Source organism: Macaca nemestrina, chromosome 20 (assembly GCF_043159975.1).
Source record: "Macaca nemestrina isolate mMacNem1 chromosome 20, mMacNem.hap1, whole genome shotgun sequence".
In the NCBI taxonomy this organism is placed as follows: domain Eukaryota; kingdom Metazoa; phylum Chordata; class Mammalia; order Primates; family Cercopithecidae; genus Macaca; species Macaca nemestrina.
This window is the reverse complement of record NC_092144.1, coordinates 49,805,333-49,828,093: the sequence shown is the minus strand read 5'-3', so window position 1 is coordinate 49,828,093 and position 22,761 is coordinate 49,805,333. Positions and strand designations below refer to the sequence as shown.

The following is a 22,761-nucleotide window of genomic DNA, read 5'->3' as shown; positions in this document are numbered from 1 at the left end:
CCCGGGAGGCGGAGCTTGCAGTGAGCCGAGATCGAGCCAATGCACTCCAGCCTGGGCGACAGAGTGAGACTCCGTCTCAAAAAAAAAAAGTCTTTAGAAATCTGGTATTCTAGAAGTCTGAGCTTCTAAAGATCAACAATGTTGAAAATGTTGTTTTTTCTTTGAGACGGAATCTCGCTCTGTCACTCAGGCTGGAGTGCAGTGGCTCAAGTTCGGCTCACTGCAACCTTTGCCTCCTGGGTTCAAGCAATTCTGCCTCAGCTTCTGGAGCAGCTGGGACTACAGGCGTGCACCATCATGCCCGGCTAGTTTTTGTATTTTTAGTAGAGATGAGATTTCACCACGTTGGCTGGGCTGGTCTCAAACTCTTGACCTCAAGTGATCTGTCCACCTCAGCCTCCCAAAGTCCTGGAATTACAGGTATGAGCCACCACGGCCAGTCACTTTTGTAGTTTTTTTTTTTTTAGTAGAGATGGGGTTTCATCATATTGGCCAGGCTGGTCTTGAACTCCTGACCTCAGGTGATTTACCTGCCTCAGCCTCCCAAAGTGCTGGGATTATAGGCATGAGCCACCATACCCAGGCATTTTTTTTTTAAATGGGGGTCTTGCTCTGTTGCCCAGGCTGGAGTGCAGTGGCAGGATCATGGCTCACCGGAGCTTCAACCTCCTGGGTTCAGGCAGTTCTCCCACCTCAGCCTCCCAAGTAGCTGCGATTACAAGCATGCGCCACCACACCTAGCATAGTTGATAACTCTCAAATCCTCACTGCCGTCTCTCAAAGCATGGTCCCACCTCAGGGCCTTTGTACAGGCTCTTCCCTCTGCCAGGAACAGTCTCCCCTCAGCTCTCTGCATGGCTGCTTCCCTCACTTCCCTCTGGTGTCGAGGTCAAGCCCTCCTAGCACTCCTCCCTCCACTGCTCTGTCATCTCTGTCCTGCTTTGTTTTCCTTCCTAAACCTGACCTTATACGTATGTATTTATTGGCATGCCGACTGTGGCCTCCCTAGAATACAAACTCTACAACAGCAGGGATTTGTGTCCATTTTGTTCTTTGCTACATCTCCAGTGGCAGAACAGTGCCCGACACATAGTAAGGTGTCCCCCAGTTTTTTGTTGTATAAATCTTTTTTTTTTTTGAGAAGGAGTCTCACTCTGTCGCCCAGGCTGGAGTGCAGTGGTACGATCTTGGTTCAACTGCCACCTCCGCCTCCCGGGTTCAAGCGATTCTCTGCCTCAGCCTCCTGAGTAGCTGGGACTACAGGCGCATGCCACCATGCCCAGCTAATTTTTGTATTTTTAGTAGAGACAGGGTTTCACCATGTTGGCCAGGCTAGTCTCGATCTCTTGACCTCGTGATCCACCCTCCTTGGCCTCCCAAAGTGCTGGGATTACAGGCATGAGCCACAGCGCCTGGCCTGTTGTATAGGTCTTGAGTTTATTTACATATTTATTACCCCACAATGATAACTCCAGGAAGGCAGGTGTTTTTATATGACTTATTTCCTGTTGCACTTACTTCCTTTTCCGGACACTGGCACAGAGTAGGTGCTTAATGAATTCTTGTGGAATTAATGAATACGATCTTAGGAAGCTAGACTTCCGTGAGTCAGAGGTCTAGCAGAGTCAACGGCAGCCCACAGATGTTTTGTTTCAAGTGTGCCACAAGATGCGGACTCACACATCATCACCTCCCCACAAAAAAAAATTTAAACTGTATGGAAGATTAGCCCCACCCTCCTGCCTCGCTGGAGTCTGACCCGGGAGGGGTGAAATTGCGGGGCGGGTGGGAAGACCTGGAAGGTAAGAGAAGGCAAGGGGCGGGTCTGTGGGCGGAGCAGAGATAGGAAGGAGGGCCTATGTGTTCCGAGAGACTGAAGCCGTCTGAGCGAATGGAAAGGCCAGTGTAGCGAGGCCATGGAAGGGCAGAGCTTAAACGGGCGGAGGCCAACGCTAGGAGAATTTCACCTTGGGAATTTCTCATTGGGCAAGGATGAGGCCTAGGGTCGCCGGGATTGGGCCTCTTTGGAGGGAAGGCTGGAAGTAGGACTGGTGGAGGACAGGGAAAGGGCGCGTCCAAACTTCTGTTAGGAAAAGGGGCCTGAAGAGGGGGTTTTAATCCAGAGGCCGACTGGAAGGGGCGGGGCCTAACAGTTTTGGGGAGGTGTCTTACTGGGGGCATAGCCTAAAATGTGGACTGGGCTTCAACTGCAGAGGCGGAATGGACTGCGGCTGGAAGGGAGGCTTGGCCGTGGTACTGACACAAGAAAATACATGGACACAGTGACTGCTTTCCACTACAGAGATACGGTGCTTTCCCTCCCCCTAAATCTGGGAAGTAGGGCGCCCCTCCTCAGTCCCCAAGGGAGCAGCCTCCAGCACCCCGTTGCGAGCGCTAGCGGAGGTGGAGGGGGCAGGCTCACCGTCACAGGTGCCCTCGGGGCCCGCATGGTACCCAGGATCGCAGTCCCGGACACAGCGGTAGGAGCCGGGGGAGTTCTCACAGCGCTGCGACCCGCACAGGGCCGGGCCCCGCTCGCGACATTCGTCCACGTCTGAGGAGGGAGGTCGGGTGGTCGGATGTGGGAAGCAGGGAGGCAAGATGGGGGAGACAAGGAGGGGAGAGGAGAGTCAGAAAAGGGAAGCCAGGGAAGCAGAGAGGGCCGGGGAAGATTTGGGTAGAGGAGAGATGGGGAGGCTAGGAGAGGAGAGGGGGGAAGGAGGTAAGGGGAGGGGAGAAGCGGAGGAGGAAAGACAGAGGTGGGAGGCCAATGCGCGAGTCCGGGAGTCGGAGGGAGGAGGGATCAGGCCGGGGCGGGGCCTCTCACCGAGGCAGGAAGCGAGGTCCGGGCCGGCGCGGTGTCCCGGAGGACAGATGCACTCGAAGGAGCCGTCGGTGTTGGTACAGATGCCGCTCTGGCAAAGGTCCTCCTCGCTGCACTCGTCCACGTCTGCGGGACAGGGCGTCCGAAAGCCCGGCCCACCTCCCCCTCCGCCTAACATTCCAGTCCACACCCCTCCACCGCTCCTTGGCGCTCCTAGGCCTTTCACGCCTTCCCCAACCTGCCTCAGGATCCTTCCCTCCCTGCAAGCACCAGCCCCCGACGGGTTTAGAACAGCTTCTTTCCAATCATTGTCCAAATACCCAGACTCCGCCCTTTCCTCTCCATACCCCTCTCCGCCCACTGCCTCGAGACTCCCACCAGCTGCCCCCGATCTTGCTGGAAGATCCCGGCCAAAAACTCGTTTTCCCCTTTTCGCCCTCTTCTCCCCGTCCCGCCTTTTCCTGCCCTAAGCCCACCCTTTCCGGAGCCAGGACCAGCCTGGGTACGAACCGAGGCAAGAGGCTCCGCGGGGTCCGGGTCGGTAGCCGGGGGCACAAGTACAGGCAAAGGAGCCGTCAGTGTTGAGGCACTCGCCGTGAGGGAAGCAGAAATCGCCCTCCAGGCACTCGTTCACGTCTAAGGTACGCGGGAGTTTGGGCGGAGTCACAGGACCCGGCCTCCCAGACACAAGCCCCGCCCACACCGCAGTAACCCCGCCTCCACCAATGCCAGGTTTCTGAGCAGCTCCCACAGGGCCTTGGTCCCGCCTCCACCTTTCCAGCTGGCTTTGCCCTGGAACTCAGGCCCTACTCCCAGGCTCTCTGGCGGGTCCCTATGCTGCTCACCTGCGCAGGGCCCGGGCCGACCCGACGGCGCCCGGTAGCCTGGCGCGCAGCTGCAGCGGAAGGAGCCTTCGGTGTTAGTGCAGTGGCCGTGGGGACCACAGGGAGGGGCACCCGAACTGCATTCGTCCACATCTGTGGGGGGTGGGGGTGTTCAGAAAGGGTCCAGACGAATCCCCTTGGAGTAGGGGGTCTGGGGGAGGTGGTGGGAAGTGTCATGAGTTGGAGGCCAGGGGAGGGCTCCATGGCAGAGGTGGGTAGGGCTGACCGAGGTTCCCGGGTTTCGGGGACCATGGTTGCGAGTCCTGTGTGTCTAGGTTTCTAGGAACTACCTGTGCCAGGATTTTGGAGTCAGGAGAGGGGACTCTGGCTTAGACAAGGATCAGAAATGAACTAGGGCAAGGGACCAGTCAAGTATTATAAACCAGGATCACTGGATGGGATTCCGTTGAGCCATGGGTCGGAGTTAGTGACTGGAATCTGAGTCCAGTTAGCATCAGAAGTTACAGTCAGGGTCCAGAATTCTGCCTCGAGTCAGGGGCCAGGGTCAGGGATTATGAACCCAACCAGGTTCCAGAGAAGGGATTCTGAGAAGAGGCAGGGGCTGTGAAAGACACAGGACCAAGAGTCACACAGTCAAGGTTATGGTCAGTGCTATGGTTAGTGGTTATGATTAGGGTCAAATGTCACAGTCAAATTCAGGAGTTACAGGTCACATTCAGGGCCAGAGTCATGAGGGTCATAATTGCTATCAGGGTATGGGCAGGGACTATCATCAAGGGTGATGGTTCGGGTCAAATGTCACTGTCAAGTTGGGTCTTAGGAGTCACATTCAGGGTCAAGAGTTGTGGTCCAGGTCAGGGTCAGGAGTCACAGGCTCTGGGGACTGAGGGACTGAGGTCCAGGTCAGGAGGTTATGGGCCAGGTCATAGTTATGATCTGGGTCAAGGGTCAGGGGTCATGGTGCAGGCCCAAGGTCACAGCCAGGGCCTGGTCTCACCAGTGCATCTGCCACGGTGCAGGTGGTGGCCAGGAGGACAGGGCCTGCACTGGAAGGAGCCAGGTGAGTTCACACACTCCTGCCCAGGGCATGCCAGGTGGTTCTCACACTCATCCACATCTAGGGGGCAGGGGAGAGGGTGGCCTTGAAGAAGTGGCCCGATGCCCCCCTCACCCATCCACACTCCTCCCCCCCTCCCCGGCCTCACCCTCGCACTCGGAGCCAGCAGCATTGGGTTGGAAGCCCGTGGGGCAGACACACTGGAAGCTGCCTTCTGTGTTCTCACATCGGCCGTAGGTGCAGGGTGGGGGGCTTTGGGCACACTCGTCCACATCTGGAGCAGAGGGGACCAATCAGGCTGAGGAAAGGGCCTGAATCCATCCCCATGGCCATCACCACCCACCCCAGCATTCCAGTCTTGAGCCAGCCTCCTAGACTTGCCTCAGGCTGCTCCCTCTTCCCAGGAAGACAGACGCCTTCCTCCCTTCTTCGTGTCCCTATTCAATGGTCTCTCCAGCTACTAGGGTGGGGCTAAGGCACCAACTCCATGTTGCCTGCCCTGCCTCAGGTGACCTCCTCCTCAGGGTTCCCATAAGCACAAGAGTATCTTTCAAAAAGGGAGGAGGGGTGGGGAGCACTATCTTATTTTGTTGAAAGGAGGGAAGACTCTGGAGTGAGGTCCCCATCCCTCAGCCCCTGTTCTCCATCCCTGAGCCCCATCACTCTGCCTCTCTGCCCCTCAATCTCTCTCCAGTCCCCACAGCAAACAGTGATGGAGTGGGGCTGGGCTCAGCACCCTCACCTTGGCAGGGGGCCCCGGGCCCTCGGGAGCGGAAGCCAGCAGGGCAGGCACAGTGAAAGGAGCCTGCCGTGTTGTCACAGCGGCCAGGCCCGCAGGGCGGCGGCTCCTGGGCACACTCATCCACATCCTCTTCACACGCCGAGCCCCGGAAGCCAGCCGGGCAAACACAGCGGAAAGAGCCGGGCAGGTTCTCGCAGGCCCCTCGGCCACACAGGCCTGGGCTCTGGGTGCATTCATCCACATCTGCACAGGGCAGGGGGCCGGGGGTCACTTGCTCCCCTCTGCCTCCCTGACCTCTGTCACTTTGGCTTTCCACCCTCCATCATTCTGTCCCCCGACCCCATCACTATTCCTCCTTGTAACCATCATCTGACTCTATCCTCCACCAATCCCTCCTAAGCTGCCTAGATGGCTCTGTCTCTGTAGTCCCCATGAGAAGGCCTCCTTCTCCTCTGTCCTCTATAACTCTGCTCCCCTTACCTGATTACGGACATCTCCATCCCTCCTCACTCTGCTTCCCCATCTTCCATGACTCAGCCTTTCTGTTTCCCATCACTTGGACTCTCCATCCCAGGTCTCTCTACTGCCATTAGACCACACGTCTGCTCCAGAGCCTGGCCTCTGTCTCCCATCAGTCAGCTCGCTTTGCCCTGTTGTTCAGTCTCTCTGGCCCTCATCATCGCGCTCTACCCAACCCCTCACACCCCTTCCCAGCTGCCCCTCCCAGGCCCTCACCCTGGCAGCTGGCTCCGTGTGGTGCAGCCTGGTACCCGGCGGGGCACACGCACAGGAAACTGCCTGGCGTGTTTTCGCAGCGTCCGAGGTCACACGGCGGCGGCACGCGGTGGCACTCGTCCACGTCTGTGGGCACAGACCAGGCGGCTGGGACTGGGGCAGACAGTCCCGGGAGAAGCGACGCAGAGAGGCGGGGGTAGGGGGAAGCGGGAGCGGGGCCAAGCTTGGGCCAGAGCCAGGCTAGGGACCGGCCAGGACAGGCGGAGAAGTGCACAGTGAGAGGGGCAATTGGAGAGGGTAGGGTTTGGTAGGGCAAGGGCAGAAAGGAGAGCTTTGGGGACCGAGCAAAGGGAAGGTGGGGTCGGGGCTAGAGAAGAAAGGATCAGTTTGGGGATGGGGCTCTGGTGTGGCAGGGTTGGAATCAGGGGTCGTGGTCAGGAGATTGGTTGCCGCAGTTGCAGGACAGTGGCGGGGCCTGGGGGAGGGAGTTAGTCTGGGACGGGGAGAGGCGTGGCCAATAAGGGCGGGGCCTGGGCGTGGGGGCAGAGCAATACGAGCGGCGACCAGGCCCCAGCAGAAACTGGCAGTTTGGGAGCTAGGTAGGGGTGGGGTCAAAGGGAGGCTGGAGCTGGGTGGAGGCGGGGCAGGGAAGGGCGGGGCCAAGGACCAGGGAACAGCGGTCCTGGGGCGGCACCAGACAGGGGAAGCGTGGGAGGGGTGGAGAGGCTCTGGAATGAGAGCAGGAGCGAGACCCTGGGGTGGGCCTGGAGCCAGGTGGGGCAAATTTCTCACCCAGGCATTCCGTAGCCCGTGGGCCGGCTCGGAAGCCCGGGCCGCATACGCAGCGGAAGCTGCCTGGTGAGTTCTCGCAGCGCCCGGGAGCACAGGGCGGGGGCACGCGGCGACATTCGTCCACATCTGAGGACACGGAGGGGGCTGGTGACAAGGTGACCGGGCAAAGCCCCCCGCCCCGCCTCCTTCCACCCCCTCCGCCTTGCTCACCAATGCATCGGGTGCCCTGGGGGCTGAGCCGGAAGCCAGAGTCGCAAGCGCAGGTGTAACCGCTGGGCCGGGAAATGCAGCGTCCTGGGCCGCAGACCTGGGGGTTGCGCTGACACATGCCGGAGGAAGGACCTGGGGGGTCCAGTCAGCCAGGGTTCCCCCACCTCTGAATCCTCCGTTCCTTTTCTCCCAGTACAACCCCCACCCCCGGAGACATCCATAAAACACCTTCATGGATGTCTCCTCCCCAAGCAAGCCCAGTCTTCTGATCTCCTTTTTTTTTTTTAATCCTGGAACATTCTCATCAGATCCTTGGCCGAATCCCCTCATAATGCCACCCCAAGGTCTCTGGCTTTGAATAGTTTGCCCTCCAACCCTCTGCCTGAGATACATTCTTAGTGCCCTACCTGAGAAATAATTATCTAATATTAGATAATGAGAAATAATTATCTACCGTAAGTATCTGAGCACTTACTAGGTATCAGACACTTCAGAGACATCTCAACAATGATCCCCATTTTACCGATGAGAAAACTGAGTCTCAGAGGTTAAGTGACTTGCTCAATTGACACAGAAGAGCACAACTCCGACTCCAGCTCCTGATCTACCACCCAACCCTTCAAATGCTTCTCTCTGCGCATAACATTCCTATTTGCTGTATCCTGAAATCTTCACCTTGGAGTCTCCTTACCCCAGAATCCCACCTGTAATACTCCCATCAGTGCCCTCAATTGTTTTTTTTTTTTTTGAAATGGAGTGTTGCTCTTGTCGATCAGGCTGGAGTGCAATGGCACAATCTCAGCTCACTGCTACCTCTGCCTCCTGGGTTCAAGCGATTCTCCTGCCTCAGCCTCCCTAGTAACTGGGATACAGGCATCTGCCATCACACCAGCTAATTTTTGTAGTTTTAGTAGAGACGAGGTTTCGCCATGTTGGCCAGGCTGGTCTCGAACTCCTGACCTGATGATCCACCCTCCTCAGCCTCCCAAAGTGCTGGGATTACAGGCGTGAGCCACCACTCCCGGCCCAATGCCCTCAATTCTTTCTATCAAACCTGAATCAGGAATCTCAGGACCAGTCCAGGCAGGGATGCTGGGCAAGGGAAGCTCAGGGCCGGGCCGGGGATCAGGCCGGGCGTCAGGCCGGGGCTCCGGGCGATGGGTGGGCAGAAAGCCTGATAAAGAAGGGGTATCAACGAGTGGAGCCCAAATCCTCTCTTGCCTCCTTTCACTATGGGGCTTGGGCAGCCCCTTGAAGATGGCACCCACTTCTGCCAGAGCCAGCTCACCTGCAGATGGCCGAGAGGTGGCTGGCAGGGTACGAGGCTGGCTGAGTGACACTCGGGGTGGCTCCTGGCCCAGGGGTCTGGTGTTGTAGCGGAGGTCGGAGGCCGAGTAGTGGTAGCCAGGGCCAGCCGGGCAGATCTCCCGGAAACCCTCTGGGAATAGGAAAGACAGAGGGACACGGAGAGGACAAGAGAGCAGGAGGAAAGCGATGGCAAGCCCACACCCTGGGCTTGGCTGGGGGCAGGGCTTGGCGGGACAGTGTCAGGGTTTTGAGTTGGAGGCTGGGATGGGGTGGTGTCCTGGCCAAAGAGTAGAATGTCTCAGAGGCTAAAGGTGGGACCAAGAGCGTTTTCCCCCATTTGGGATGGTGGTAGGGACAGGGTTGAGGGTAGGGTCTGGTTGGGTCTACAGGGACAGACTTGGAGGCTAGGAAATAGCTCCCTTGTGGGATTTAGTTTTAAGCGGAAGATAGAATGCCAGGGAGGTGTCTCAGGGAGAGGCATGCCTGGGGTGGGGCTAAGCTGAAGGCAGTGTCTCAGAAGCTAAGGACTTGGTTAAAGCTCAGGGACAGGATGAGACTGGGCGTTGACGCTCAGGAGACAAAACCTAACTTGGGGGCTCCGGGGTAGGTGTGGCTACGGATGGAGGGGTGGGTGTGGCTACGGATGGAGGTGGAGCCGTGGATGAGGTCGAGTCTGAGGCCCACGGGTCGCAGAGGCTGGGGGGTGGCCAAGGCTGGAGCCCAGCCAGGTTAGGGGCGGTGAGACTCAGGGTTGGAGGGCGGAGCGTAGAAGGAGCGCCACATGTGTTGCGCGTAGGGTTAGGCACTGCCGCAGGGGCTCACCTGAGCCGAAGGGTGGGCAGAGCTGGCAGCCCCGGCCCCAGGCCTTGCCCACGCGGCTGCAGCAGCAGATCTGTTTAGTGATGTTCCGCAGAATGGGCAGCGAACAGCCGCCGTCGCGGAGCACGCGGAAGCAGGGCCCTTTGGCCTCTGAGATCACGTGTTGGGCTGCGAGGAGCAGGGAGGAAATTCTTCAGGGCGGGGCTGGGAATGCTGCGGCACTGAGGGATTTGGGAGAGAGGGGAATGGTTCCGGGGTTGGGGGTGGGGGCTGCTGGGTGCGAGGGGCATTTGGGAGAGGTCTGAAGGAGAGCAGTGGGCTCTGGAGGTCTGAGAAGGGCTTGGAGCCTATGAGGTGTCAGTGGTGAATGAGACTTTGAGAAGGATCTCAAGATCTGAAGAAAGTCGAGTCTCGAGGGGAAGGAGAGGATTTGAGGGTCTGAGAAGGATTCCAGAAAGTCTGGGAGAGCTGGGCGCGGTGGCTTACGCCTGTAATCCCAGCACTTTGGGAGGCTGAGTTGGGCAGATCCCTTGAAGTCAGGGGTTTGAGGCCAGTCTGGCCAACATGGTGAAACCTTGTCTCTACCAAAAATACAAAAAAAAAAAAAAAAAAAAAAAGCCAGGCATGGTGGTCCCCGCCTGTAATTCTAGCTACTCGGGAGGCCGAGGCAGGAGAATCACTTGAACCCGGGAGGCAGAGGTTGCAGTGAGCCGAGATCGCACCACTGCACTCCAACCTGGGTGACAGAGCGAGACTCCATCTCAAAAAAAAAAAAAAAAAAAAAAAGTCTGGGAGTCTGGAGGGATCTGGATCCAAAAGACTTGAAAGATCTAAAGGTGGTCCAGGGATGCTGAGGCTGTATGAGAATCTGAGAAGTTCTGAGGGGGCTCTAAGGCTGACTGAGAGGAACCCGGAACTCTGGGAGGATCTGTGGGGGTCCGAGGGAATTAAAAGCCCCAGTATGCTCTGGGACGTGGTCTGAGGGCAGGGAGGGCATGGGACTCAGCCTCAACTCCCTGCTGGTGGCTCACAGATGCAGCTGCTGCGGGACGAGTCGAGCAGAAAGCCGTCGGGGCACACGCACGTGTACCCGCCGCGCGTGTTTGCACACTCGCCGTGCTGGCAGCGCCCGCCAGTCGCGCACTCATCCACATCTGCCAGGGTTGGGGAGGTCACTGTGGAGTCAGCAACTTGATCCCTGCATATCCCGCCCCCAGAACCAAGCCCCTCTCACTCCTGCCCCATCGCACCTTCGCAGGACCCATTAACTCTTTCAAAGCCGGTTGGACAAGGTCCATCTGGGGCGCCCACTCTTCCGGAGTTCCCTGTGGCGAGAGGAGAGGGGTGGGCCAGGGACAGGTGGGCTGAGCGAGAATGGAGTGGGCAGAGACGAAGACTGGGTGGAAGGGACTAAAAGATGTTGGCTGTAGTTGAGTGCAGGGTCAGCCTTAGGTTGGCTGACCTGGAGACTCTCAAAGGCATGGGAGGTGCCATGGCACAAAAGCAGGGTGAGAATAGAGTGGCCAAAGTCAGAAAATGGGGTGAGTGGTCCCAGAGTGGTATGAAAAGCTCAGGAATGGAAGTCGCCTCCACAGTGGGGTAGGCGTGGCTACAATTTGTGAACTGGGTTTATCTAGGGCAGAGTAGGAGCGGTGAGGTTCTCACCCCTCCCCAGCTCCGAGCACCTCAGGGACGTCCTGGGACTTACCCAGGCGCTCGGAGCACAGCTGACAGTCGTGAACGCCCCAGGCCAAGCCGGCCCCTCGGCAGCAGACCTCCTGCGTCCGGAGCCCGGGCAGCGGAGACGCGCACTGCGGGGAAGTGTTGGGTGAGCGCGCCCTCGCGCGGAGGCACGCTCCGGGCCCCTCCCCACCGGCCTCCTCTCACTTCGCCTCCGCGCAGCTCCCGAAAGCAGTAACCGAAGCCCGAGGCGTCCGAGTAGCCGTCTTCCCGCGGCGCGCTCTGTGCCAACACCGTGTAGGGCGCTGCCGCCTCCGCCCGCGCCGCCGCTTCCGCCCGCGCCACCGCCTCGGCGTCCGCCTCCTCCCAAGGGCCAGACACACGCTCCACCTGGTGCACCACCACCGACGCCTCCTGCGGGTGCTCCACGTGGACGCTCACCATAGATGCCACGCCTAGGGGAGGCACGGCCGGGCAAAGGGATTTCTACACGGATTTTTACGGGCTGGGGCTAGACAAGCGGGGAAGGGCGAGTTGGGCAAAGGTGTTCTGGAAGGCGGGAAAGTTGAGGGTCAGGGGCACGGTGAAATGCTTGACAGAGGGGTCGGAGGGACTCTGGCCACACTTTCCTCACCGTGCTCGTCGTCGCGGTGGTTGGCCAGTGGCATAGTGTACACGGAGCGGGTGAGTCCTGGTATAGCCGGGGCCGGAGGCCGGGCGCCCGAGGAGTGCAACTGGCAGAACTTGCCAGCGAAGTCCGGGGGACAGAGGCAGCGGTCAGGCTTCACGCACACACCGCCATTGTGACAGATTAAGGGACACAGGACTGGGAGAAGAACAAAGACACTCAGGGGCGCCACCATTCCTGGCATGTTCCCCTGGGGCCAGCGAAGTTGCTATTCCCTCAAGGTATCATTCATTTCTAAGTCGATCCGCCCTCAGCTGTCATGTGGCCCCGCCCCAGTTCTGGCATTAGCATTGGCCCAGTCCAGTAGTTCAGCCATCAGAGGTACAGCACCACCCACTAAGTCCGCAGGATCTCGCACTATTGCCCAGGCTGGAATGCAGTGCCGTGATCAAGGCTCTGCAGCCTCGACCTCCTAAACTGAAGTGATCCTCCCACCTCAGCCTCCTAAGTAGCTGAGACGACAGGCGTGCACTACATCGGGTCATGTTTTTTTAAAAATTTTGTAGAGGTGGGGTCTCACTATGTTGGCCAGGCTGGTCTTGGACTCCTGGGCTCAGGCAATCCTCCTGCCTCAGCCTCCCAAAGTGCTGGGATTACAGGCGTGAGGCTGGCCAGCCCTCAGACTGTTTATTAACTTTCATGTCAACCTTTCTGATCCCACTTTCTGGTTGAGTCCACGTGGTTCCAGACCAACCCAGACGGCGCTGACCCCATCCTATGCTGATACCTTCCATTGACCTAAACCACATTTTAACCACTCCCTGGCATAACTCCCCGCCCAACTCTGTCTCCTTCGCATTCTATGCCCGCCCACACTCCCTCTGCTAGGTCCACGAAGTCCTATCCCAGCCCCCTGGCTGTGCCCCCTTTCTAGCCCCTCTCACATTACCTTCTACCCGCGGGATTCTAAGCCCTGCCTATCCATGAGCTTAACCTGCCGCCTCTAGCCCCTCCCACCTCCCTTTTCCGCACTCTGATTCGCCCGACTCACTAGTTCACGCCCCTCCCATCCCACCTCCAGGCCGTCCGGGTGCACTAGTTCCGCCCACCGCGCTTTGTCTCCGCCCAGCTTCTTTCTGGCTGGGGCCTTAGAGCTCTAGCTCTGCCTTACCGCCTCCAGTAGCACCCGGGCGGGGCCAAGAGCGGGAACGCGCCTCCACTCCCCTCTGCGCGCCCTCGCTGGGCCCCAGGCCACCTCTGGGCGGGGCACTGCCAGCTGTGCGGCGGGGTAAACAAAGAGAGAGGTGCGGCGGGGGCAGGGCGGAGGCTCCGCATTCCGGACCCTTGGGGAGCCCCGGGACCTTTGAGCCAAAGGAGGCCGGACTGTCCTGCGAGGGCACCCCCTCCCTCTCTCTCCCGGGGCTGCAAAGAACAGCTGGAGACAGCTGTGCGGAGGGGAGGGAGGAGGCAGACGGCCGGGGGAGGCGCGTGTGGGATTCTGAGCCACAACTGTAGAGAGGAAAGGGCACGGAGAGCCACCTCCGTTTAGAAGGATAAAGGGACTGGAGTCCTGGGAGGAGATCGACTAAAGGGCAGCCCTCTCGAGTTCAAAGTCAGCTGGAGGTTTCTGGGAGGGAGGAACCTAGCTCAGAGGAAACTGAGGTGCCCTTTCAGCAGGAGTCCTTTTGTGGACAGTTACCTAGAAAACAGGACTTTAGTGCCGCCTAGTAGACAACCAGTTTGAGGGTGCTGAAAGCAGGGTTTAGATAGTGAAGTGGAATTCCTGGAAGTCATCAGCACTTAAGAGGCTCAATTGGCCGAGACCCTATGTGGAATCCCCTCCCCTCCCAGCTAAGGATTAGGTGCCAAAGGCTTTTTATTAATGGCTGCCTGTGAGGAGCACAGTGTCTGGAGTCCTCTTGGGAGAATCCACTTATCAAGACCAACCCTGGGGTTCTCTGAAGATAAATGGGATCAGAAGTTCCTGGGGAAGGGGGTGAGCTAGAAGAGCAGGACTTCTGGACAATACGACAGAGTTCTCTAGGGAAAGGCACAGTTTGGGAGGTGGGAGGGAAGAATGAGAGGGAACTTCACTGGAGGAGTGGTCTCTAAAGTCTGTTGCCAGGGGTGGAGAGGGGGCCTAGGGCCTAGTAGCAAAAACTCTGGGCTCCCTTAGGTAGGAGTGTGGGACCACGACTCCAGGGTGGTCTAATAGGGGCTTTTAATTGAGTAGTGGGGCCTAGAAGAGGCTTCACTAGGAATCAAAATTGCAAAATGGGAAGGGTCTCTGATGGAGGTGGTGGGAAACCAGCCAGGTCGGAGGGCATTTCCCAGACTCCAGAGGCATTTATCTGCCTTCTCTTGGCCTAAGTGCAGGCCCCCAGGCCAGCTCCCTGGGGGTGCCTACACCCAGGGTGGGCCGCTGGATGGGCACAGCCAATGTCATGCCCCACAGCCCTGGCAGAGCGGGGAGTTGAGGACATAGGGGTCCCTCTGAGGTCAGCCTCCACTTCACATGCCACTCCTTGCACCCCCAGGGGCTTGGCACCCGCCTGGGCATGGCGCCTGGCACAGGCACATTGGGGCCGGGCGGGGAAAGAGTGAAAGAAAGAGGGAGGAAGGGGAGGAGAGAGGGAGTGGCAGCGGGCGGGGGCTCAGGCGGGAGATGAGCTCACGCCGGCCGGGCTGGGCTGGCTGGGGGCCAGGCTGGGCGAGTTCTCGGCGCCAGGGGCCCCCACTTCCCAACTCCATAGGGTCTGCGGGGTAGGGGGCAGGGAGGCCCCGATCCCAGAGAGTCTGCCCACTTTTGCATCCTGGAACAACAGGTGGCGCGCCCTCCCCCACCTCACCTGAACCCCCAAGGCTCCCCATCTCTAGGAGTGCCTGATGCATACACCTCCTGTCCTCTCCGCCCCCAGGGGGCGCCCCTTCCTTAAAGCCTCTTATCTTAATTTCTCTCGCACGTGGGACCCCCGCAACTCAGGTCCTGCGGAAACACCCCCCCCCCCCAGACACACACACAAAACCCCCTTCTCTGTCCCCTCTCCCTCTTAGCTCTTCGGATCAACTTTCTTCTCTCCAGTGCCCCACCTCACAGGCATTCCCATACGGAACCTTCCCACCCAAAGACACAGAAACTGATACGTCCCCCATGCGGCCCTGAGACTCTTGCTTGGTCCCTGGAGACTCCTTACTTAGCGTCTCAGAATTCGAGTCCCCCTCCCAAAAGTTCTCAGGCCCCTCAATTCTGAGATCCCCATTTTGACTCAAAGCATGAAAGCTGGCGCCAATTCTCTCACGTGGGACATCACAGGCCCCTAAGAACCCTCATTGCTTGCAAAATCGGAGCCCTCAGGACCCAACCCCAAAAGCCAGGGGCCCCCTTCCTCAAATAGCCCCTGCGATTCCCTTGCACTGTTGCATATGGAATCTGGGCTCCCTCTCCCTGGAGGACTGTCTCCTCCATCCCCAAGGATCCTCCTCCCCCCGGGAGTCGCTCTCTTGGGACCACCACCCCGCACTCACAGGCGCGGAAGCCGGGTCCCCCCCGGGGCCGCCCCGCCGGGCGCGCCGCTGTCCACGCTGGTGGCGTTGCGGGGCGCGCAGGTCGGGGTACAGCGGGAGCCGGTCGGCCCATGGATGCAGCGCAGGCCGCACACGACCGGGGTGAAGCGCACGCGGAGACGCTCTCCGGGCCGGCCCAGTCCGGGCTGCGGCCCTAGCTGCGCCAGCAGCACCAATAGCGACACCCAGAGCAGCCGCACGCCGCCCGCCATGGCTGCAGCGCCGCGCTCCGCCGCGCCGCCGCCCCAGCCCGCCCGAGGGGCCCGGCAGCGCCCGCCCGCCCGCCCGCGGGGGAGGGCGGCCGCGCCCCCGCTCAGGCCCCCCCTCCCCACCACTCCCTCCCCGGCGGCCGCGCGGGGGCGCGTGGGGCTGGGCGCTTAGCCAGAGGCTCGCAGGCTGGGCGCTAGACTCGCAGGGGTGAGCGGGGCGCCCCCTCTGTCCCCATCCGCGCACCAACAAGTGGACCAGGCCTGTAGGGGAGCGGCGGGGAAGGGAACAGGTGGGGGCGGGCGGGTTTCCCCCCAGACAGAGCTGAATCCATAAAGAGGAAATCCATTAAGAGTAGTGGGGGCCGCATTTGGGGAGACAGCTAAAAGTTGATCCTCTTCTGCCCTGGGCACAGAGAAAGGGGCTTCATCTTGATAGGGGGCTATCATGTCACATCTGGGCAGTCAGGTGGGACATCTGAGGGATGGGAGAAGGGTCGCTGCACCTGGGCACATAAAGGAATTGGGCATCTAGATCCTGGGCAGGAGGCTGGGGGGGGGAGATACATCCAAAGATACAGCCACATCTGGCCAGAACCCCACACCTGGTGGGAGAAGTCACAATGGATAAAGGGAGACTGTGGGCGGGGGTATAACATCTGGCCCGAGGCTCACATCTGGAAGACTTCAGGGGGAGGGGTCACATCTGGACTGAAGGCCACAGCAAGAGGAGGGTTTTGAGGGTGTTTGAGATGAGGGGTATTCTAGAATAGGGGTCGAGAGCTGGAGTGGGAGGAGGGCAGGGGGAGGATTCGGGAAACAGGAGGAGGCCTTTGGCCCCCAGCCGCCCCGCAATCTTGAGCATTCGGTGCCCAGGCAGGCGCCAACCCGCACAATCGCTTTTGTTGTCTGGGCTGGTTCGGCGGAGCTTTCTGCCGGGCCAGCGCCCTCCCTCTTCGGCCGCTGGAAGCCCGGACGCCTGGCTTCCCGGCCCCACCCCCGCGGGTCAGTGCCTCTGGCCTGCGTCTGGTCCTGTCCCGGGCTCACCTCGCAGGGGTGGACGCTGGGGTCCCTAGAGGGGGCCTCGTCCTGGGGGTGGGGGCTGAGCTACAACGGGGGCGGGGGGGGAGGGAGGCGGCGGCAGGACCGTGGGAACCAGACGGCTTTATCTGGCCCGGAACCCCCCTCGCCCCAGGCAGAGGAAAGGCGGATGTGCTTACCCGGGGCCTTGCCAGCGGGGGCACGCTGTGGGGGCCTCCTTCTCAGTAGTCCCCGGCCCCCAGGCCCCCGGGGCCGCCGCCGCCGCTTCAGTAGAGCTCTGGCCTCCTGCAGCCTGGGTGGGAGAGGACGGAAAAGCTGCTGTCACCGGGTTAAGCTGACCTCCCCACCAAAGGGCCTCCATGCCAGGAAAATGTCTTTCAGTAGTGGCTCTGCCCAGCCCTCCCCCCACAACACCCATTTATGGGGACCAGGCCTCTAGTGGGAGAGAAACAAAGACCCTGAGAAAAAGAGAGATGATGGGGGTGGGGGGAGAGAAAGAGAGAAGTGGGAGAGAGACTTAGACATAGAGACAGGCAGTGAGACACAGGGAGAAAGAGAGAGAGGAAAAGAGACAGGTAACTAGAAAGAAACAGAAAGAGACAGAAATAATGCAGAGATGGAAAGAGCCTGAGATAGGCAGGGAAGGGATGAAATAGAAACAGACAGACAGGCTGATAGCAAAAGAAAGAGCCGGGGAGGGAGGGGGGAGAGAGAGGGAGGGAGTGGGGGAGGGAGGGGGAGAGGAAACGGGGGCAAAGCTGGGAGTTCCTGAGGGAGGATTTGGTAGGGGAGGGACTGCCCACTCACGTCAGTGGCTGCCAGTTCAGGGACACCTGTCTCTTCCTCACGCTGGGGCTGGGACTGGGCACTGCAGGCACTGGGTTCAGGCACCGCTGGGGGCCTGCACACTTTTTGGGCTGGCAGTTTTGGACCCTGCAGGAGGCTTCGGAGACAGCCAGGGACTAAGTGGGGAAGGAGGGGACCAAGTACTTCTCTACCAAATGCATCCAGCTCTCCAACTGGGATGAGGGACGGGATGGGGAGCTCCCTGGCCCTCTCCTCCTACTCCCTTTTGCCCCCTACTCATACTCCATCTTCCAGAACCCACCTCGGATGCAGCGGCTCCTCCTAGACGTCTGGCCTGGGCAGCAGCGACAAGCAGGAACGCTATAAATAGTGGGGTGGAAGTCACTCAAGCCCTTAGCACCCCAGAACTCTGCAAAGGAGGGCAATCGGGGGAGGGGAAACCAAGACGAATCCTGAGGGGGCTTGAAACAGGTATATGACTAACTTGAGGTTCTTCTCCCCATGCCTCAGTTTCTCCATCTGTACAAAGGGAGGCAAATTGGCTTAGACTTCGGGCTGAAGGGCACAGAAACCGTACTGTTGTCTTATGAAGAGGTTTTGGCAGTAAGGTTTTATTTAAAAAAAAAAGTTATTTTAAAGCCTTTTAAAAGTGACTTAAAAACAAAAACAAAAAAGACTGGATTTCTAAGCATTTCTAAGCCGGGACTGTCTGGGAATCTAGAACCCCGCCCTCCCGCACATCCCGGTCCGGGACTCAGACGCCATCCTGAGCCTGGCCGACAGGTGGCGCCATTTTCAAAGGCCTCGGCAGCTGGGGAGGGAAGGCTCTTCCCTCTGACTGTGGGTCCAGCAGGGTGCTGAGGTGGAGGGGATACAGGAGTCACAGTCCAGGACCGAGAATCCCAGAGCCTGAATTCTAGCCCCTTCTTGCCCTTCCACGATGGGTGTCCAGAAGCCAGCGTTTCTTGGTCTTTGGGCCTCAGTTTCCCGCCTGACCAGGAGAAAAGTGCCGTTCTTGGAGACATCTCCGAGCCCAGAGGGTCTCAGTGGCGGAGCTTCCAGCTCCGGTTCAAGTGCGTCGCAATGAAGGGGCCCCCCAGACAAGTCCATTATCCCCAGGCTAAGGGGGGGCTAGAGACTAGGGCGCACGCCCAGACCCCGAGAGGAGAGCAGTGGGGGGCTGCAGAGAAGGGGGCATCTAGCGCTTGGGCCCCTCTCAGGTGGGTGGGGCCGAGTGGAGGATGAGGCCATCTGGTGGGGAGCCTCGGGGATCCCCGATCCTGCCGTCATCCCTCCCGCCTTTTCTCCAGGTTAACCCCTTCCCGGCCCCGCCCCCGCCGCGGCTCGGGTTACTAAACGCATTCGCAGAGACCCAGGCGGGAGCGGAGCCCGGGGCCTTTGTAACGGAGCGCTGGGCCGCCAGGCGAGGAGGGTGGGTGGGGGCGCTGGGCAGACGGCTTCCTTCAGTTCCGTCACCCGCAGACAGGAAGGGCGCCTATAGCCCCCAGATCTATAGGGAATCCTGGATCTCTCGCGGTGAAATCACTGGAGCCTCATTCAATCCCGGAGTCTTCTAATTCTAGGAAACTTGAGCATCCCCAACCGTTTTGAAGCCTGAGGACTCCTCCACCCCACCCAACTCCCCACAAGCCCCTCCGCCATCAACCCAAGAGTCTACGTCTTCCTGACCAGTTCGAAAAACCCTAAGGTCCCTTTTCATGAACACAGAGCCCCCAAATCCTAGAAAACCAGGACAACTCAGCGGCCTCATAAAGTCCCTCCAGAATCCCCCAACACTTTTCCTCCTATGCGCCCACAAACTTGGGGAGCTCCATCCTAGCTCGAAGACCCCACACGTCTCTATCATTCTAGGAGAGCTCAGCCCCCCACCCCCCCGCCTTAATAAACTAGAGATCTTTCCTCGAAAAAAACCCCGGGATTCTCTGGAGACAGCCTTCTCCACCACAATAAAGGGGACCCTTTCCCCTAAAAATCTCAGTACTCCCCGAATCTAACCTCTACAAATTGGGGGCGCCTAATAAATCCAAGAGCCCTCCTTGTATCTCCGAATCGAACAGTGGGTTCGATTTCCCTTAAATCCGAAAGCCCTGGTCCCCGTGGACCACCAGACTTAATGGGTGGAAGGGGCACAAGGAAGCAGGGGCCGCAGCGGGGCTTACCTGGCCGGGCGGCTGGGGACCCCTGCGACCTCCAGGACCTGGCTGAGGCTGGGGCTGGGGCTGGCGGCGGAGGCGGCGGCTGCGAAGAGCGGCAGCAGCAGCACCAGCAGGAGGGGGCGGCGGCCGCTGGTGCCAGGCCTCCGCATCGTGTCGGGCGCCGAGTCCCGCTCCGGGCGGGCGGTCTGTCCAGCGAGTCCGGCTCGCCGCGGCCCCGCCCCTGTCCCCGCCCCCACCCCCGCCCGAGGCCGACTCACTTTCTCCACCGTCCAGCCAAGGGCTGTGAACTTCCCGCCAATCACAGCCGTGCGCCGCCAGCGCTCGCCGCGCGGCCAATCAGGAGGCAGCAGGGACAGGTGCCGACGCGGGGCGCGGGGGACCTCGAGTTCCCCACGCGGTGGGGGGAAATTAAGACTCGGATACTGGCTCCGTGAACCTTCTCATGGAGCAGGGGTCCCAGGCGTAGGGGTGCTTACGGGGAGGGATACGGGGCGGGGGTTGAGGGCAGGGTCCCCTAAGCTGGACTCCATCTGGCAGGCCTCAGCCCTCTGCTCCCAGTTCTGGGAAAATCGGGTCACAATTTAGCTCCCTCGTTGGTGTGGAAGCTGGAAGCCCCCCCCCGCAACGCGTACCCCATTCCACGCGAGAGACAGGATTCTGCAAATGGAGCACCAACCCCGCACTAGGTCCTAGCTCCTGCCCCTCTGAGGGTCCCAAGTTCACAATGGATCTTCTCAAAGAATTGATCCCTTCTCAAGGCCCTAGGCTTCAGGGGTTCCAGGCTCGCCATCTGCAAAAGCTTGCTCCCCGAAGCTCTGTCCGTCAGTGAACCCAGCCAGGCTCTGCCCCTGACCCACACACTCTGCTCCCTCCTGCACACCATTTATCACCACCCCCCGAGGGTATCAGACCCCCTTCCTTATCTGAGTCTTTTAATGCTCCCAAGAGCAGCCTCCCACCACCCAGAATTGCAGACTTTCTCCTTAAAGAGTTCCCAGTTCTGGCTAGGCGCCCCGGCGCAGGCCTGTAATCCCAGCACTTTGGGAGGCCGAGGTGAGTGGATCGCTTGAGTCCAAGAGTTTGAGGCGAGCCTGGGCAACATAATACAACATCCCCATCTCTATTAAAAATCCAAAAATTGGCCGGGCGCGGTAGCTCAAGCCTGTAATCCCAGCACTTTGGGAGGCCGAGACGGGCGGATCACGAGGTCAGGAGATCGAGACCATCCAGGCTAACACGGTGAAACCCCGTCTCTACTAAAAAAATACAAAAAAACTAGCCGGCCGAGGCGGCGGGAGCCTGTAGTCCCAGCTACTCGGGAGGCTGAGGCAGGAGAATGGCGTAAACCCGGGGGGCGGAGCTTGCAGTGAGCTGAGATCCGGCCACTGCACTCCAGCCCGGGCGACAGAGCCAGACTCCGTCTCAAAAAAAAAAAAAAAAAAAAAATCCAAAAATTAGCCGGGTATGGTGGCATGCGCCAGTAGTCCCAGCTACTCGGGTGGGTGAGGTGGGAGGATCGGTTGAGCCTGGAAAGTGGAGGCTGCAGTGAGCTGAGATGGCACCACTGCACTGCACTCTAGCCTGGACGATAGAGTGAGACCCTGTCTCAATAATAAATAAATACATAAACTTATATAAAAGAGAGTTCCGATCCCCTCCTTGCCTAAGAGTCTCCACCACTTGGAGCTGCAAGCCACAGGGGACCTTAAACCACGTCCACACCGGGGTTCCAGGCTTCAAGCCTTCAAGCTCAGAGTCTCAAGCCCAGCTTGAGACTGAATGCTCTTGGGAGCATTCAATGACTCAGGCAAGGAAGGCGGTCTGATAGCCTCTGGGGGTGGCTATAAGTGGGGTGCAGGAGGGGGCAGAGCCAGGAGTCCCCTGGGAGCAGAGTCTGTGGGTCATGGGCAGAGCCTGGCTGGGTTCACTGAGGGACAGAGCTTTGGGGAGCAAGCTTTTGCAGATGGTGAGCCTGGAACCCCTGAAGCCTAGGGCCTTGAGAAAGGATCAATTCTTTGAGATCATTATAAATTCAAGGCTCCACCCTATATTCTCTGAAATACAAGCCCCTTCTCTCCCAAAGGCACCACCCTCAGAGCTTCTCTCCGCCTCTAGTCACCTCTTTTTCCACTGAGTTTCAGGCCACACCCTTTCCCACAGAAAATTGGCACGTGACCACATGTAGGATCCCAAGCCCACCCCTTTCATGTTTGCCTCGCTTTGGGATTCCAGGCCCTATATCGCACAGCAGTTGGATTCTTATGGTTTCCAGTTCTGTAGCGTTAGCCCCGCCCCCACCTCGTGGATCACAGGCTCCACCCACACAGGGTACTAGGCCACACGCCCGTGACCACAGAGCCCACCCCAGACCAAGAATGGCAACTGATCTACCTGCACCCCCCACCCTGCACTCCTGCTCCTTCTTCCAATCGAGGAGGGTGTGCAGGACTGACGGGGAAGCCCTTCACCCCCCTTACAGCGAGACACACAGGCTGACTCACATGGCTATACACCGTTACTGCCACCTACAGCAATCCATGTCTCCATCCTACACTGACACCCAGAAATCTGGGTCCAGCACCGTCCAGGGACACACAGTCCCTGAGGCAGTGACGACGGCACTCACACTCCATTCACAGCCATTCCTGGGCTGTCCCAGAGCCTAGCTCTGCCCAATGACTGTACTCCATGACCCTATTTTTGTATAACCCCCAAGACCCCTTCTCATATGACCCTGCAGGACAGCGTATCCCTGCCCGCTTCCCCCCTCACCGCCTCCTACCCTGTGGCTGGAGCATTTGCTGGGGGCGCTGCTGAAATTTCTCCCTTCTGTCCGGGATCCAGCGCATCTTCAATGCTTGTTGCTAGGCAACAGCCTCTGGCTCACCACTGCAACTTCCGGCGTTAGCCTGCCCTCCCCCTAGAATTTGGAGTCCCCAGCTCCCAATCCCCCCTATCAGTGTCACTATCTCCCAGGGTCGTGTCTATGTCACCCCTTGGATCCTAACTCATCTCATCCCTTCAGAATCCCTCAGAGTTCTAGTCCCCCCTCATTCTAGAATCTTCCACCCCTCCCTTCATGCCCTCTCACGCACAGCCTGGGCAACACACAGAGTTAATACTATACTAGAATAATACTATCTCTAGCATTTAAAAAAACCCAGCTCTTCAGTGTTCTACATTTGCTGACATCCCAAATTCTCTCCTCTCTGTTTCTCTCTCTCTCTCTCTCTCTCTCTCTCTCTCTCTCTCTCTCTCATTTCTAGAATAAGGACACGGTGGCTTATGCCTGTAATCCCAGCACTTTGGGAGGCCGAGGCGGGTGG

The 22,761-nt window shown here is 59.1% G+C and overlaps 1 protein-coding gene across 2 annotated transcripts in view; it reads right to left on the bottom strand.

Annotated features, from left to right (window-relative positions):
• Positions 1-19,615, bottom strand: part of LOC105495334 (latent transforming growth factor beta binding protein 4) — a 33,888-nt gene extending 14,273 nt beyond the window's left edge. For both annotated transcript variants that reach the window (XM_071086869.1, XM_071086870.1), the window contains exons 1-22: positions 19,439-19,615; positions 17,560-17,618; positions 17,259-17,394; positions 16,631-16,743; positions 11,647-11,838; positions 11,220-11,467; positions 11,041-11,143; positions 10,583-10,657; positions 10,364-10,486; positions 9,336-9,500; positions 8,494-8,643; positions 8,260-8,379; positions 7,206-7,337; positions 6,996-7,121; positions 6,204-6,329; positions 5,469-5,711; positions 4,875-5,000; positions 4,667-4,786; positions 3,670-3,801; positions 3,335-3,460; positions 2,828-2,950; positions 2,423-2,554 (exon numbers count right to left, since the gene is read on the bottom strand). In XM_071086869.1, the coding sequence (XP_070942970.1) occupies positions 2,423-2,554; positions 2,828-2,950; positions 3,335-3,460; positions 3,670-3,801; positions 4,667-4,786; positions 4,875-5,000; positions 5,469-5,711; positions 6,204-6,329; positions 6,996-7,121; positions 7,206-7,337; positions 8,260-8,379; positions 8,494-8,643; positions 9,336-9,500; positions 10,364-10,486; positions 10,583-10,657; positions 11,041-11,143; positions 11,220-11,467; positions 11,647-11,838; positions 16,631-16,743; positions 17,259-17,394; positions 17,560-17,618; positions 19,439-19,584 (3,016 nt within the window). In that variant the 5' untranslated portion in view covers positions 19,585-19,615. The remainder of the gene's footprint in view (positions 1-2,422; positions 2,555-2,827; positions 2,951-3,334; positions 3,461-3,669; positions 3,802-4,666; positions 4,787-4,874; positions 5,001-5,468; positions 5,712-6,203; positions 6,330-6,995; positions 7,122-7,205; positions 7,338-8,259; positions 8,380-8,493; positions 8,644-9,335; positions 9,501-10,363; positions 10,487-10,582; positions 10,658-11,040; positions 11,144-11,219; positions 11,468-11,646; positions 11,839-16,630; positions 16,744-17,258; positions 17,395-17,559; positions 17,619-19,438) is intronic.
• Positions 19,616-22,761: the final 3,146 nt, after the last annotated feature.